Raw genomic sequence first — 16276 nt, 5'->3', positions numbered from 1 at the left:
CAATCATCCTCACCATCATCATCCTCCTCACCATCATCACCATACTCATCATCATCCTCACCATCATCCTCATCATCATCATCATCATCACCATCATCCTCATCACCATCATCCTCATCATCATAATCTTCATCACCATCATCATCCTCATCATCACCATCCTCACCATCATCATCCTCACCATCATCCTCATCATCACCATCCTCACCATCACCATCCTCACCATCATCATCTTCATCACCATCATCATCCTTCTCATCTTCATCCTCATCGCTACAGTCCCCTATCATTGATATGGTGATGTTACCGGTTTCCCTCAGTGCTGGGAGACCCATGTCCCAGCGAAGCCCCCCTTTCGATTCTGGGTCTGTTTCAATACACAGGGATGAGTCAGCATTTTGAAGGCTGGAAGTTCTGTGTCTCCTGTGGTGCCCGGTTAGATCACTTTTTAGTTAGATGACCTTTGACCTGTCACCTCTGACCTCGGATTGGCTCCTGCAATACACACAGGAAGTGTTACCCGGCGACTGGTCATACACAGGTACACTTACTGACGCGTCTGATGCCCAGGGTACACCTGACCTGTAACTCCTGACAGCTGTCTTACACCAGGACAAAGTCCACCAGACAGTAGTACCGCATCTGGCCTCCTCCGCTCTCCTCAGTCCCCTGGTCTCCCACTTCCTACAGAGGGAGCAGGGTCTGTCGGGTGGACTGTTGGCTCCAAGCACCCTTTCATTTACTTACACAAGAGGATAAGAGTTGAGGAATATGGTTCTCTCCCTGCACCTGGTTGGTGGAGCCCCCTGCTGGTGTGGTGGAGGTAGCGCAGCTACATTACATTACGTTACATTACATTACACGGTAGTCTCATACTCCATAACCTCCTTGGGGTTCCTCAGGCTGCGGTACTGGATCCTGGGCGTTACCGGAGACGTGTTCTCCAAGACCAGGATGGTCTTCCGCAGCCGCCTGTCGATGAAGTGAGCATCCCAGGCAGGGTACCTCTTTCTGGGCAGGTCTATCCTGATCACAGGCTGCTCTGTCCTAGGGGTCCGGAGGGCCATGGCCGGTGAGGTGGATCTAACCTGAAACACAACTAGATCTCCTGGTACCACCTCGCCCCGGTCCGCACCTGCAGTCCTACTTAGGGTCCTAGGGGGGCTGGTGACCACATCCGGAGGTGGGAGGGGGGACGCCTCGGCTGGTGTCACACAGGACTCCACCATCACACCCCCCTCCTCCACACACCCCCTCCACTGAGCTCTGAACACCGGCCCGTCAGGGTGCAGGAGACAATAATACACCAACATGAAGAAAGTCCCCAGAGCGTAGCTACAAACCACAACACACACCACGATGACGGCGTAAAAATCCGAAGTGTTCGGCCCACGGTAAAGGTACCATGCCGCGGTGAGAGACACGTTCTCTACTAGAGTCACTGAGTAATAGAGACACATCCTGAAACGGGCGCGGCCTTCCTTGACGTTGAACCAGCAGAAGATATAGATGATACCCACTACCATGTTATAGATGATCTCCTCCCACTTGGACACGCAGAAGTCTGTCTCCCCCTGGATGATCCAGAATGTCATGACGCACCAGTGGCTCACGATGAAGATACCGAAGTAGAGCTGGGAGATAGAGAGGGAGGTAGAAAGACAGAGAAAGGGTTAGTCACGACGAAGATACCAAAGTAGAGCTGGGAGATAGAGAGGGAGGCAGAAAGACAGAGAAAGGGTTAGTCATGATGAAGATACTGAAGTAGAGCTGGGAGATAGAGAGGGAGGCAGAAAGACAGAGAAAGGGTTAGTCATGACGAAGATACCGAAGTAGAGCTGGGAGATAGAGAGGGAGGCAGAAGTGGGGGGGAGAACAGAGCAGAGAGAGCAGAGAGAGCAGAGGGAGAAAGAGAGACAGAGAGACAGAGAGACAGAGAGAAAAGAGGAAAAGAGAGAAAGACAGAGAAAGGGTTAGGGTTAGTCATGATGAAGATTCTGGGTGTAACAGAGAGACACTCATTAGAAAAAGCCGAACCCACTGTAGCTCTACTACACAGCTCAGTCTGTTACCCATGTGAAGAGACCTCTGGTGGCATGTCTTGTGGGGTATGCATGGGTGTCAGAGCTGTGTGCCAGTAGTTTACAGCCAGATTATTTCACTTATAATTCACTGTATCACAATTCCAGTGGGTCAGAAGTTTACATACACTAAGTTGACTGTGCCTTTAAACAGCTTGGAAAATTCCAGAAAATGATGTCATGGCTTTAGAAGCTTCTGATAGGCTGATTGACATCATTTGAGTCAATTGGAGGTGTACCTGTGGATGTATTTAAAGGCCTACCTTCAGTCTGGTTTATCCTTGGGAGCAATTTCCAATCGCCTGAAGGTACCACGTTCATCTGTACAAACATTAGTACACAAGTATAAACACCATAGGACCACGCAGCCGTCATACCGCTCAGGAAAGAGACGCGTTCTGTCTCCTAGAGATGAACGTACTTTGGTGCGAAAAGTGCAAATGAATCCCAGAACAAGATGCTGGAGGAAACAGGTACAAAAGTATCTATATCCACAGTAAAACGAGTCCTATATCGTCATAACCTAAAAGGCCGCTCAACAAGGAAGAAGCCACTGCTCCAAAAACAGCCATAAAAAAAGACAGATTACGGTTTGCAACTGCACATGGGAACAAAGATTGTACTTTTTGGAGAAATGTCCTCTAGTCTGATGAAACAAAAAATAGAACTGTTTGAAAATAATGACCATCATTATCTTTGGAGGAAAAAGGGGGAGGCTTGCAAGCCGTAGAACACCATCCCAACCGTGAAGCACGGGGGTGGCAGCATCATGTTGTGGGGGTGATTTGCTGCAGGAGGGACTGGTGCACTCAACAAAATAGATGACATCATGATGGAGGAAAATGATGTGGATATATTGAAGCAACATCTCAAGACATCAGTCAGGAAGTTAAAGCTTGGTTGCAAATGGGTCTTCCAAATGGACAATGACCCCAAAGCATACTTCCAAAGTTGTGGCAAAATGGCTTGAGGAAAGCAAAGTCAAGGTATTGGAGTGGCCATCATAAAGCCCTGACCTCAATCCTATAGAAAATTTGTCGGCAGAACTGAAAAAGCGTGTGCAAGCAAGGAGGCCTACAAACCTGATTCAGTTGCACCAGCTCTGTCAAGAGGAATGGGCCAAAATTCACCCAACTTATTGTGGGAAGCTTTTGGAAGGCTACCCGAAACATTTGATCCAAGTTAAACAACTTAAAGGCAATGCTACCAAATACTAATTGAGTGTATGTAAACTTCTGACCCACTGGGAATGTGATGAAAGAAATAAAAGCTGAAATAAATCATTCTCTCTACTATTATTCTGACATTTCACATTGTTAAAATAAAGTGGTGATCCTAACTGATTTAAGACAGGACATTTTTACTGGGATTAAATGTCAGGAATTGTGAAAAACTGAGTTCAAATGTATTTGGCTAAGGTGTATGTAAACTTCTGACTTCGACTGCATCTGTACCTGGGCTAAAGTCTTTAAAAAAGTTCAGGATATCACCAGGTTGCTTCCCGAGGCTGTGAGTCACTCACCGGGGACTGATACTGTGTGGCAGCTCAGAACAGCTGAAGATGGATTTTAAAGAACTGATTGGGACTCTACTTGACACCGACAAACACCCCATGATGCAGACAATTACATTGTGGAAAGCAACAATCTGTCCACAATACCGAAGCTGATCCACCCCCTAAAAAATAATAATGAGAAGAAGAAAATGTTAAATATATAATAATAATAATAATAATACAAACACCCCATAATATCTGTCTCTGCCGTCTGCCCCTCAGGCCCTCTGGCCCTCTGGCCCTCTGCCGTCTGCCCCTCAGGCCCTCTGCCCCTCAGGCCCTCTGGCCCTCTGCCGTCTGCCCCTCAGGCCCTCAGGCCCTCTGCCGTCTGCCCCTCAGGCCCTCTGCCCTCCCTAAATCGTGGCATTGAACGGTTCAGCAGACGTGTAGCCCTCCATAACTGGCTGCGAAACTATTGCAGCTCTGTGGGTGTAACATTTATTGACAATTTTAAAACCTTCTGTTAACAAAGCTCGTATTATAAGGAGGGTGGGATCCACCTAAGGCTGCGTTGAGACAATGACTTATCAATGAACCAAGCCCAGCTCAGTTAATCCCTACTCAATGCTTCAGCAACTGTTCATTATCTCAGGGGCGTTGGAAGGCACAATGTAAATAACCTAATTTATGTCCCTCTTACTGCCCGGAATGCCTCTGTTGATCCTACAGCTATTGTACGCAGTAATCATATGCCTATGAACCAGATTTATACTGTTAGCACTGAGGCGGTGTGTCCTAGTAGGAAGTCCACTGTGTGCAGGCTGACCCTGCACTAACATAAATAACCTGATCATGTCTACCTCTGCTTAGCTTCCCCATAAAGCAAGAAAAATAATATATGTAGCTTAAGAAACAAGGTTTATGAAATGAATAATTTGCTAGTAACAGATGACATTCATATTCTGACTATCTCTGAAATTCACTTAGATAACACCTTTGACGATACAGTGGTAGAAATACATTGTTATAACATCTACAGAAAAGACAGAAATGCCAACGGAGGCAGTGTTGCGGTCTATATTCAGAACCACATTCCTGTAAAGATTAGAGAGGATCTCATGTTAAATACTGTTGTAGTAATATGGCTACAGGTTCATCGGCCTCACCTAAAGCCCATTCTGGTGGGACGCTGCTATAGACCACCAAGTGCTAACAGTCAGTATCTGGATAATATGTGTGAAATGCTTGATAATGTATGTGATGTCAATAGAGAGGTATATTTTCTGGGGGATTTAAATATTGACTGGCTTTCATCAAGCTGCCCACTCAAGAGAAAGAATCAAACTGTAACCAGTGCCTGTAACCTGGTTCAGGTTATCAGTCAACCTACCAGGGTAGTTACAAACAGCACAGGAATGAAATCATCAACATGTATTGATCACATCTTTACTAATGCTAATGACGAGCAACTAGACACTGCACTTGACACATTTATGAAATTGGTTATCCCAGTTACTACAGTGGGGGAAAAAAATGAGAAATCATGTGACTAAACTGAATAAAAAGAAGAATAAAGTACACTATAAAATAAAGATAAATGACATAAAGAATGATAGTAAAAAGCTTTGGAGCATCTTAAATGATATTTTGTGTAAAAAAAAGGCAAACTCATCTCCATCACTCATTGAATCAGATGGCTCATTCATCACAAAACCAACTGATATTGCCAACTACTTTAATGACTTTTTAATTGGCAAGATTAGCAAATTTAGGCATGACATGCCAGCAACAAACGCTGACACTACACATCCAAGTATATCGGACCAAATTATGACAGAAAAGCGCTATAATTTTCAATTCTGTGAAGTGAGTATAGATGAGGTGAAAAAAGTACTATTGTCGATCAACAATGACAAGCCACCGGGGTCTGAACATTTGGATGGAACATTACTGAGGATAATAGCGGACGATATTGCCACTCCTATTAGTGATATCTTCAATTTACTAGAAAGTGTGTGTCCTCAGGCCCGGAGGGAAGCTAAAGTTATTCCCCTACCTAAGAATAGTAAAGCCCCCTTAACTGGCTCAAATAGTTGACAAATCAGCCTGTTACTAACCCTTAGTAAACTTTTTGAAAAAAATTGTGTTTGACCAGATACAATGCTATTTTACAGTAAACAAATTGACAACAGACTTTCAGCTTGCTTATAGAGAAGGACATTCAACAACCACATCACTTACACAAATGACTGATGATTGACTGAGAGAAATTTATGATAAAAAGATTGTGGGGGCTGTTTTGTTAGACTTCAGTGCAGCTTTTGACATTATTGATCATAGTCTGTTGCTGGAAAAATATAGGTTTTATGGCTTTACACCCCCTGCTATATTGTGGATAAAGAGTTACCTGTCTAACAGAACACAGAGGGTGTTCTTTAATGGAAGCCTCTCCAACATAATCCAGGTAGAATCAGGAATTCCCCAGGGCTACTGTCTAGGCCCCTTACTTTTTTCAATCATTACTAACTACATGCCACTGGCTTTGAGTAAAGCCAGTATGTCTATGTATGCGGATGACTCAACACTATACACATCAGCTACTACAGCGACTGAAATGACAGCAACACTTCACAAAGAGCTGCAGTTAGTTTCAGAATGGGTGGCAAGGAATAAGTTAGTCCTAAATATTTCAAAAACTAAAAGTATTGAATTTGGGACAAATCATTCACTAAACCCTCAACTAAATCTTGTAATGAATAATGTAGACATTGATCAAGTTTAGGAGACTAAACTGCTTGGAGTAACCCTGGCTTGTTAACGGTCATGGTCAAAATATATTGATACAATAGTAGCTAAGATGGAGAGAAGTTTGTCTATAATAAAGTGCTGCTCTACGTTCTTAACAGCACTATCAACAAGGCAGGTCCTACAGGCCATAGTTTTGTCGCACCTGGACTACTGTTCAGTCATGTTGTCAGGTGCCACAAAGAGGGAAAATTGCAATTGTCTCAGAACTGGGCAGCACGGCTGGCCCTTGGATATACACAGAGAGCTAACATTAATAATATGCATGTCAATCTCTCCTGGTTCAAAGTGGAGGAGTGATTGACTTCCACACTACTTGTATTTGTGAGATTTATTGACCTGCTGAATGCACCGAGCTGTCTGTTTAAACTACTGGCACACAGCTCAGCCCATGCATACCCCACAAGACATGCCACCAGAGGTCTCTTCATATGGGTAACAGACTGAGCTGTGTGGTAGAGCTACAGTGGGTTAGGCTTTTTCTAATGAGTGTCTCTCTGTTACTCTCTGTTACAGTATCTTCATGACTAACCCTAACCCTTTCTCTGTCTTTCTCTCTGTCTCTCTTTCTGTTTTCTCTCTGTCTCTATTTCTCTCTGTCTCCCTGTCTCTCTTTCTCTCTTTCTCTCTGTCTCTCTGTCTCTCTGTCTCTCTGTCTCTCTCTTTCTCTCTGTCTCTCTCTTTTAAAAATAATGAAAAGCCACCAGAGGTCTCTTCACAATCCCCAAGTCCAGAACAGACTATGGGAGGCGCACAGTACTACATAGAGCCATGACTACATAGAACTCTATTCTACATCAAGTCAGCAGTAAAATTAGATTAAAAAAATGATAAAAATACACCTTTTGGAACAGCGGGGACTGTGAAGCAACACAAACATAGGCACAGACACATGCATACAAACACACGATAACATACACACGTACACATGGATTTTGTGTTGCAGATATGTGGTGGTAGAGTAGGGGCCTGAGGGCACACAGTGTGTCGTGAAATCTGTTGTGAATGTATTGTAATGTTTTTCAAATGTAAAACTGCCTTAATTTTGCTAGACCCCAGGAAGAATAGCTGCTGCCTTGGCAGGAACTAATGGGGATCCATAATAAACCCCAGGAAGAGTAGCTACTGCCTTGGCAGGAACTAATGGGGATCCATAATAAACCCCAGGAAGAATAGCTTCTGCCTTGGCAGGAACTAAATGGGGATCCATAATAATCCCCAGGAAGAGTAGCTGCTGCCTTGGCAGGAACTAATGGGGATCCATAATAAACCCCAGGAAGAGTAGCTGCTGCCTTGGCAGGAACTAATGGGGATCCATAATAAACCCCAGGAAGAATAGCTTCTGCCTTGGCAGGAACTACATGGGGATCCATAATAAACCCCAGGAAGAGTAGCTGCTGCCTTGGCAGGAACTAATGGGGATCCATAATAAACCCCAGGAAGAGTAGCTGCTGCCTTGGCAGGAACTAATGGGGATCCATAATAAACCCCAGGAAGAGTAGCTGCTGCCTTGGCAGGAACTAATGGGGATCCATAATAAACCCCAGGAAGAGTAGCTGCTGCCTTGGCAGGAACTAATGGGGATCCATAATAAACCCCAGGAAGAGTAGCTGCTGCCTTGGCAGTAACTAATGGGGATCCATAATAAATACAACTAAAGTTAGATATCTGCACAGATGAATGCTCCCACAGTATATTGTGCAACATGTTTTTTTCTTTACAATTTTTTTTTTTCTTCTGACCTTCGGGTTTAAACTCATGAGTATCTATCTTCATTTTTTTTTAAATGTTATTGTATATTTTCTGCACCTAAAAGCCCTTGATTGGATGTACAATGTGAGCCTTCCTCACTGTGTGTGTGTGATGTTGGCGTGCCCATCTTTACCTGGAACACGGAGGCGAACAGGGCGAAGGCGATGGTCCTGGCCCCAATGGTGAAGAAGTGCCACAGCATCTGGACAATCACAGCCTTGTAGGACATCGGCAGCTTGTCATCTCTGGAGTCCCTCAGAGTCTTCTGGTAGGACGCTATCATCCAGGCCAGAGAGACCAATGAGGCTGAAGCAGAGAGACCTGGGGACAGGGGGGAGAAAGAGGGATGACAGGATGGGAAAGGAGGATGAATATACAGTGGGGTCCTAAATTCTTGACACCCTTGATAAAGAGCAAAAATATAAGAAATAATTAAAATATTGTTTATTTTTTTAAACCTTTATTTAACTAGGCAAGTCAGTTAAGAACAAATTCTTATTTACAATGACGGCCTACCCCGGCCAAACCCAGACAACGCTGGGCCAATTGTGCGTCGCCCTATAGGACTCCCAATCACGGCCGGATGTGATACAGCCTGGATTCAAACCAGGGACTGTAGTGACGGAACTTGCACTGAGATGCAGTGCCTTACATCACTGTGCCACTGAGATGCAGTGTATACAAACAAAATTGGTACATTATATTGTTTTTATACTATTAAAATTGCTCAGAGAAAGAGATTTTGTTTAAGTAATACTTTTTTTCTCAAAAAGATTATTGACGCGCCTTTTTTCAATACCTTTCAATACCTCAGGATAATGGCACTGAGCTTTTTTCTAAATGTTTTATGAGTTGGAGAACACATTGGAAGGGATCTTTGACCATTCCTCCATTCAGAGATGAGATGCTTGATATCGTTCATCTGCTCTCATGGAGTGCCCTCTTCAATTCAAACCACAGGTTTTCAATGGGGTTCAAGTCTGGGGACTGAGATAGCTATTGCAAAATGTTGATTTTGTGGCCCAAAAAAACATTTATTTGTGGAGTTTGTTGTGTGTTTGGGGTTATTGTCTTATTGGAAGATACACTTGCGGCCAAGTTTCATCCAACTGGCAGAGGCAACCAGGTTTTTAGCTAAAATGTCCTGGATCTGTGGAAGCAAAAAAAGCCACATAACATCAAAAATCCACCAGCCTATTTTACATGAGGTAATGGGTTTATTTTCTGCTCATTTTCACACCAAACCTACCACTGGTGTATGTATGGCCAAAGAGCAGTATTTTTATGTCATCCAACATATGTAAACGCTTGGAGTTTGCTAAACGGCATTGGCACTTGGATTTGGAACTGGTTCATTGGTGGGTTTGGCATCGATGTACTGGGCCGTACGTACTACCCTCTGTAGCGCTTTGCGGTTGGATGCCAGCAGTTGCCATAACAAGTGGTGATGCAGCCAGTCAAGATTTTCTCAATGGTGCAGCTGTATAACTTTTTGAGGATCTGAAGGCCCATGCCAAATCTTTTCATCCTCCTTGTCGTGCTCTCTTCACGACTGTGTTGGTTTGTGTGGACCATAATAATTCCTTAGTGATGTGGACATTGAGGAAATTGAAGCTCTGCTCCACTAGGTCCATCGATGTGGATGGGGGGCATTCTCAACCCTATGTATCCTGTAGTCCAAGATCAGCTTCTTTGTCTTGCTGACGTTGAGGGATAAATTATTGTCCTGGCACCACACTGCCAGGTCTCTGACCTCCTCCCTTTAGGCTGTCTCATCGTCATCGGCGATCAGGCCTACCACCGTTGTGTCGTCAGCAAACTTAATGATGATGTTGGAGTCGTGCGCGGCCATGCAGTCGTGGGTGAACAGGGAGTACAGGAGGGGACTAAGCACGCACCCCTAAGGGGCCCCCGAGGGTCAGCGAGGCAGATGTCTTGTTGCCTACCCTCATCACCTGGGAGAGGCCCATCATGAAGATCAGGATCCAGTTGCAGATGGAGGTATTTTGCAGTTTGGAGTGCAGAACTGTGGATCTGTTGGGGCTGTATGTGTATTGGAGTGGGTCCATGGTGTCTGGGATGGTGGTGTTGATGTGAGCCATGACCAAAAAAAACAGAAAACTTCAGCGTGCATAACTAAGCTCAGTTTTAGTCTCATCTGACCAGAGTACCTTCTTCCATATGTTTGGGGAGTCTCACACATGTCTTTTAATGAACACCAAACATGTTTGCTTATTTGTTTCATTAAGCAATGGCTTGTTTCTGGCCACTCTTCCGTAAAGCCTAGCTCTGTGGAGTGTACGGCTTAAAATGGTCCTGTGGACAGATACTCCAAACTCCGCTGTGGAGCTTTGCAGCTCCTTCAGGGTTATCTTTGGTCTCTTTGTTGCCTCTCTGATTAATGCCCTCCTTGCCTGGTCCTTGGGTTTTGGTGGGCGGCCCTCTCTTGGCAGGTTTGTTGTGGTGCCATATTCTTTCCATTTTTTAATAATGGATTTAATGGTGCTCCGTGGGATGTTCAAAGTTTCAGATATTTTTTTATAACCCAACCCTGATCTGTACTTCTCCACAACCTTGTCCCTGACCTGTTTGGAAAGCTCTGTGGTCTTCATGGTGCCGCTTGCTTGGTGGTATTGCAGACTCTGGGGCCTTTCAGAACAAGTGAAAGGACTGAGATCATGTGACAGATCATGTGACACTTAGATTGCACACAGGTGGACTTTATTTAACTAATTATGTGACTTCTGATGGTAATTGGTTGCACCAGATCTTATTTAGAGGCTTCATAGCAAAGGGGGTAAATACATATGCACGCACCACTTTTCCATTTTTCTTTTTTTAAACAAGTTATTTTTTTCATTTCACTTCAACAATTTGTACTATTTTGTGTATGTTCATTACATGAAATCCAAATAAAAGTCCATTTAAATTACAGGTTGTAATGCAACAAAATCGGAAAAAAGGAAAAAAATAATAAAAAACAAAAAAACCTTTGCAAGGCACTGTACAGTATGTACATACTTTGGCTGGCTACAGGAGGTTGATGTCAGAACTACAGGGGTTAGAATAAAGGGGTTGAGGTCAGAACTACAGGGGTTAGAATAAAGGGGTTGAGGTCAGAACTACAGGGGTTAGAATAAAGGGGTTGAGGTCAGAACTACAGGGGTTAGAATAAAGGGGTTGAGGTCAGAACTACAGGGGTTAGAATAAAGGGGTTGAGGTCAGAACTACAGGGGTTAGAATAAAGGGGTTGAGGTCAGAACTACAGGGGTTAGAATAAAGGGGTTGAGGTCAGAACTACAGGGGTTAGAATAAAGGGGTTGAGGTCAGAACTACAGGGGTTAGAATAAAGGGGTTGAGGTCAGAACTACAGGGGTTAGAATAAAGGGGTTGAGGTCAGAACTACAGGGGTTAGAATAAAGGGGTTGAGGTCAGAACTACAGGGGTTAGAATAAAGGGGTTGAGGTCAGAACTACAGGGGTTAGAATAAAGGGGTTGAGGTCAGAACTACAGGGGTTAGAATAAAGGGGTTGAGGTCAGAACTACAGGGGTTAGAATAAAGGGGTTGAGGTCAGAACTACAGGGGTTAGAATAAAGGGGTTGAGGTCAGAACTACAGGGGGCCAGGCTGACTGACTGGCTGACTAGCTGACTGGCTGACTAGCTGACTGGCTGACTAGCTGACTGGCTGGGATGTGTCTCAGTCTTTTTTGGGGATGTTGAGGGTCATTTCTGATCTCTGAGGTCAATGGGACGTTGAGGGTCAGTTCTGATCTCTAAGGTCAATGGGATGTTGAGGGTCAGTTCTGATCTCTGAGGTCAATGGGATGTTGAGGGTCATTTCTGATCTCTAAGGTCAATGGGATGTTGAGGGTCAGTTCTGATCTCTAAGGTCAATGGGATGTTGAGGGTCAGTTCTGATCTCTGAGGTCAATGGGATGTTGAGGCTCAGTTCTGATCTCTGAAAAGCCTCTGACGCAGTTTCTCAAGGCTCCCCGAGTCCCTCTGAGAGGCCTGTCTCACAGTACCAGTACCAGTACCAGTACCATACCAGTACCATACCAGTACCAGTACCAGTACCAGTACCATACCAGTACCAGTACCATACCCGGCCACAGGAATGGCTAACTGTCACATATATTTAGGTTCCCCACCTGACTTGTGGAACAATCCTCAGAATCCTCTGCAATTCTATTGGTTGTTTTGAGGACCTCTTTCCTGAGGATTGTGTTTTTGAATTACTCCAATTTTCATTGTATTTCCTATTCATTGATTGATTTTGCATTTGATTAATGTATTGTTGTATTGTGCAGGGCTCATTTGTGAAGGAAACCTAGGTCTCAGTATGACTTCCTGTCAAAATTAAAGGTTACAGGTCGTAGTCTGTCTGCAGTGGGAGATGGGTCAGAGGAATCAGAGGAATAATGCCAGTTTTCATCCTAAACCTCACTGATTCCTAGGTCTCAGACTCACTGATTCCTAGGTCTCAGACTCACTGATCCTAGGTCTCAGACTCACTGATCCTAGGTCTCAGACTCACTGATTCCTAGGTCTCAGACTCACTGATTCCTAGGTCTCAGACTCACCGATTCCTAGGTCTTCCTAGGTCTCAGACTCACCGATTCCTAGGTCTTCCTAGGTCTCAGACTCACTGATTCCTAGGTCTCAGACTCACTGATTCCTAGGTCTCAGACTCACTGATTCCTAGGTCTTCCTAGGTCTCAGACTCACTGATTCCTAGGTCTTCCTAGGTCTCAGACTCACTGATTCCTAGGTCTTCCTAGGTCTCAGACTCACTGATTCCTAGGTCTTCCTAGGTCTCAGACTGCTAAACAGAAATCACTAACTCAGAGAGGTTGCTGCCTACATGAAGACCCAATCACAGGCCACTTTAACAAATGGATCACTCGTCACCTTAAACAATGCCTCTTTAAATAATGCCACTTTAATAATGTTTACATATCTTACATTACTCATATCACATGTATATACTGTATTTTATACCATCTATTGCATCTAGCCTATGCCGCTCGGCCATCGCTCATCAATATACTTACATGTACATATTCTCATTCACCCCGTTAGATTTGTGTGTATAAGGTAGTTGTTGGGGAATTGTTAGATTACTTGTTAGATATTACTGCACTGTCGGAACTAGAAGCACAAGCATTTCGCTACACTCACATTAACATCTGCTAATCATGTGTACGTGACCAATAAAATTTGATTTGATTTTGATTTGATTTCCTGCATGCTCAAGCTTTAATAAATAACACTGTCTCAGAGTTTGGGAACATCAGAGAAACGGTGAACAGAAACATATCAAACCAGGCTAGGTAGTCTATTTATCATCAGGAGCTTTTAACACATGTGCTTTTAGCTCAGAAGGGATAATACAGTCTTCTGGAGTCTTGGCCGGAGACCCGGGTTCAAACGCTGCCCGGTTACAGTAGGCAATATCCCCTCTCTTACTTGCATACTTAGTCAGTTTCTACCTCACATATCTCCTTCCTTCTTCTACTTCTTTACACACACACACACACACATAAAACACACACACACACACACACAAAACACACACACACACACACTCACACAAAACACACACAAAACACACACACACACACACACACACACACACACACACACACACACACACACACACACATAAAACACACACACACACACACACACAAAAAAACACACACACACACACACACACACACACACACACACACACACACACACACACACACACACACATGTGACTCACCTTGCAGCGGCAGGACCCGGTTGGCATGTATAATGATGCTGAGTTGTAGCACCAGCTGAGGAGCGTTCTTCAGGAAGGCCTCCAGCAGTCTCAGCATGGTGATGTCAGCACACTCAAACATCAACCTCCAGTGGAAGTGACCACGGTTGCCGTGCCAACGGCTCTGGGCGCCCAGGTAGAGGGCGTGGACATACCTGTAGACGGGGGGAGGGGAGGAGAAGGGGGATGTCAATCAATCAATTAATGAATCAGATAACTAACCAATCAGTCAATCGGTCAATTAATTAATTGATCAAGAAAACATTTTTCATGAAGTTATCTAATCCATCCTGGACCTCCAATGAGGAAACACAGTGGCAAGGAAAACTCTCTCTCTCTCTCTCTCTCTCTCTCTCTCTCTCTCTCTCTCTCTCTCTCTCTCTCTCTCTCTCTCTCTCTCTCTCTCTCTCTCACACACAATGCTTTTATTGATTGTAAAAATGATTGTAAAAAGGTATGGAACACAGTTAAGGGCTTACTTGGTACATCTATCTCACCATGACCATCTAGTGTGGAGGTTGACGGAAGAACAATAACAAAACCAGCTGATATTTTACAAAGAAAATGTATTTACTGAGCAACAATGTACATTCTTCCAAACAAGCAATTGGATTGATGATCATATTATGAGCAACGAGATCTGCTCTTTTAGTCTGCAAACGGTGTCAGTGAAGGAGGTGTTAATAAACCTATTGAAGTCATTACCTTATGTTAGTATATTATGTATGTTTGTAACAGTGTGTTATATGTGAAAATGTGTTCGTATTATAAATCGTATTTTAATGTTTAAGGACTCTTGGAAGATCAGTCCAAATGGGAACGAAAAGAGATCCAAATCAAATCAAATCAAACCGCACACACACACACACACACACACACACACACACACACACACACACACACTGCATTTGGATCACTACATGTGTTGTTAATTAGATTCGTTCAGACTTTTCTTGATTTTTCTCCATTATTACTATTTGTAAATAATATATTATTTGTGTACTTGAATTACATTGTAATGCATTATTAGAAGCCAGTAAGATAAGCATTTCTCTGCACCTTCTATAACAGCTGCTAAACTGTGAAACATTCATTTGATTTGTCTTTTCTTAGTAGCTCTGTCTTTGCTGACTTTATTGAGGAGAAGTGTACTTTCTATGACTGAGATATGTGGTTGTCCCAACTAGCTATCTGAAGATGAATGCACTGTAAGTCGCTCTAAAAAGAGTCTGCTAAATGACTCACTACTGTAGTGGCTCTGAATCAGAGAGTCTGCTAAATGACTCACTACTGTAGTGGCCCTGGATAAGAGAGTCTGCTAAATGACTCACTACTGTAGTGACTCTGGATCAGAGAGTCTGCTAAATGACTCACTACTGTAGTGGCTCTGGATCAGAGAGTCTGCTAAATGACTCACTACTGTAGTGGCTCTGGATCAGAGAGTCTGCTAAATGACTCACTACTGTAGTGACTCTGGATCAGAGAGTCTGCTAAATGACTCACTACTGTAGTGGCTCTGGATCAGAGAGTCTGCTAAATGACTCACTACTGTAGTGACTCTGGATCAGAGAGTCTGCTAAATAACTCACTACTGTAATGACTCTGGATGAGAGTATCCTACAATGTAAGAAGGAGGAAACGTAGACCTGAACCAGAGCTGGGCGATGTGAACAAACATATATTCACCATAAATTGTCCCATTAACAATCACCCATGTTAACAAACCTACTTCATTTCAAACGTTACATTTCTCTAGTATAGGTGACTTATTGTCATGAACGATATCACCAAAATTCATGCGATAAGTGATTTTTATGGTCGGTGTCGATAATTGTCAGTTTATCGTCCCAGCTCTAATACACTCTGATATTCTGTAGGCTATAAGGGCAGATAGGACATGTCAGGTAAGGCAGACAACTAAAGCTGAAGGCTCCAGTCTACAGAGGAACCCACAGAAACAGCCCACAGTCAGGAAACTCACATGGTAACATCAACATTTGAAGTCTGAAGTTTACATACACCTTAGCCAAATACATTTAAACTCAGTTTTTCACAATTCCTGACATTTAATCCTAGTAGAAATTCCCTGTCTTTGATCAGTTAGGATCACCACTTTATTTTAAGAATGTGAAATGTCAGAATTATTTATTTTAGCTTTTATTTCTTTCATCACATTTCCAGTGGGTCAGAAGTTTACATACACTCAATTAGTATTTGGTAGCATTGCCTTTGAATTGTTTAACTTGGGTCAAACGTTTCGGGTAGCCTTCCACAAGCTTCCCACAATAAATTGGGTGAATTTTGGCCCATTCCTCCTGACAGAGCTGGTGTA

The 16276-nt window shown here is 43.6% G+C and overlaps 1 protein-coding gene across 1 annotated transcript; it reads right to left on the bottom strand.

The window, feature by feature from the left end:
• Positions 1–202: 202 nt before the first annotated feature.
• Positions 203–15678, bottom strand: xkr7b (XK, Kell blood group complex subunit-related family, member 7b). The gene is made up of 4 exons (XM_045692720.1): positions 15674–15678; positions 13906–14099; positions 8267–8454; positions 203–1634 (listed from the first exon to the last, which is right to left on the bottom strand). Exons 1-4 carry the CDS (start codon positions 15676–15678, stop codon positions 858–860), a joined length of 1164 nt encoding a protein of 387 aa, XP_045548676.1. The 3' UTR covers positions 203–857.
• Positions 15679–16276: the final 598 nt, after the last annotated feature.

Source organism: Salmo salar, chromosome ssa13 (assembly GCF_905237065.1).
Source record: "Salmo salar chromosome ssa13, Ssal_v3.1, whole genome shotgun sequence".
Classification (NCBI taxonomy): Eukaryota; Metazoa; Chordata; class Actinopteri; order Salmoniformes; family Salmonidae; genus Salmo; species Salmo salar.
This window is presented reverse-complemented; position numbering and strand designations above follow the sequence as displayed.

What these genes read in the sequence shown, in the direction of transcription:
- xkr7b (XM_045692720.1), bottom strand. An exon ending in CCGGGTCCTGCCGCTGCAAG is followed by an intron (nt 8,455 to 13,905) that starts GTGAGTCACATG and finishes CCCTGTCCCCAG; the next exon opens with GTCTCTCTGCTTCAGCCTCA. An exon ending in TGTTCGCCTCCGTGTTCCAG is followed by an intron (nt 1,635 to 8,266) that starts GTAAAGATGGGC and finishes TCTATCTCCCAG; the next exon opens with CTCTACTTCGGTATCTTCAT.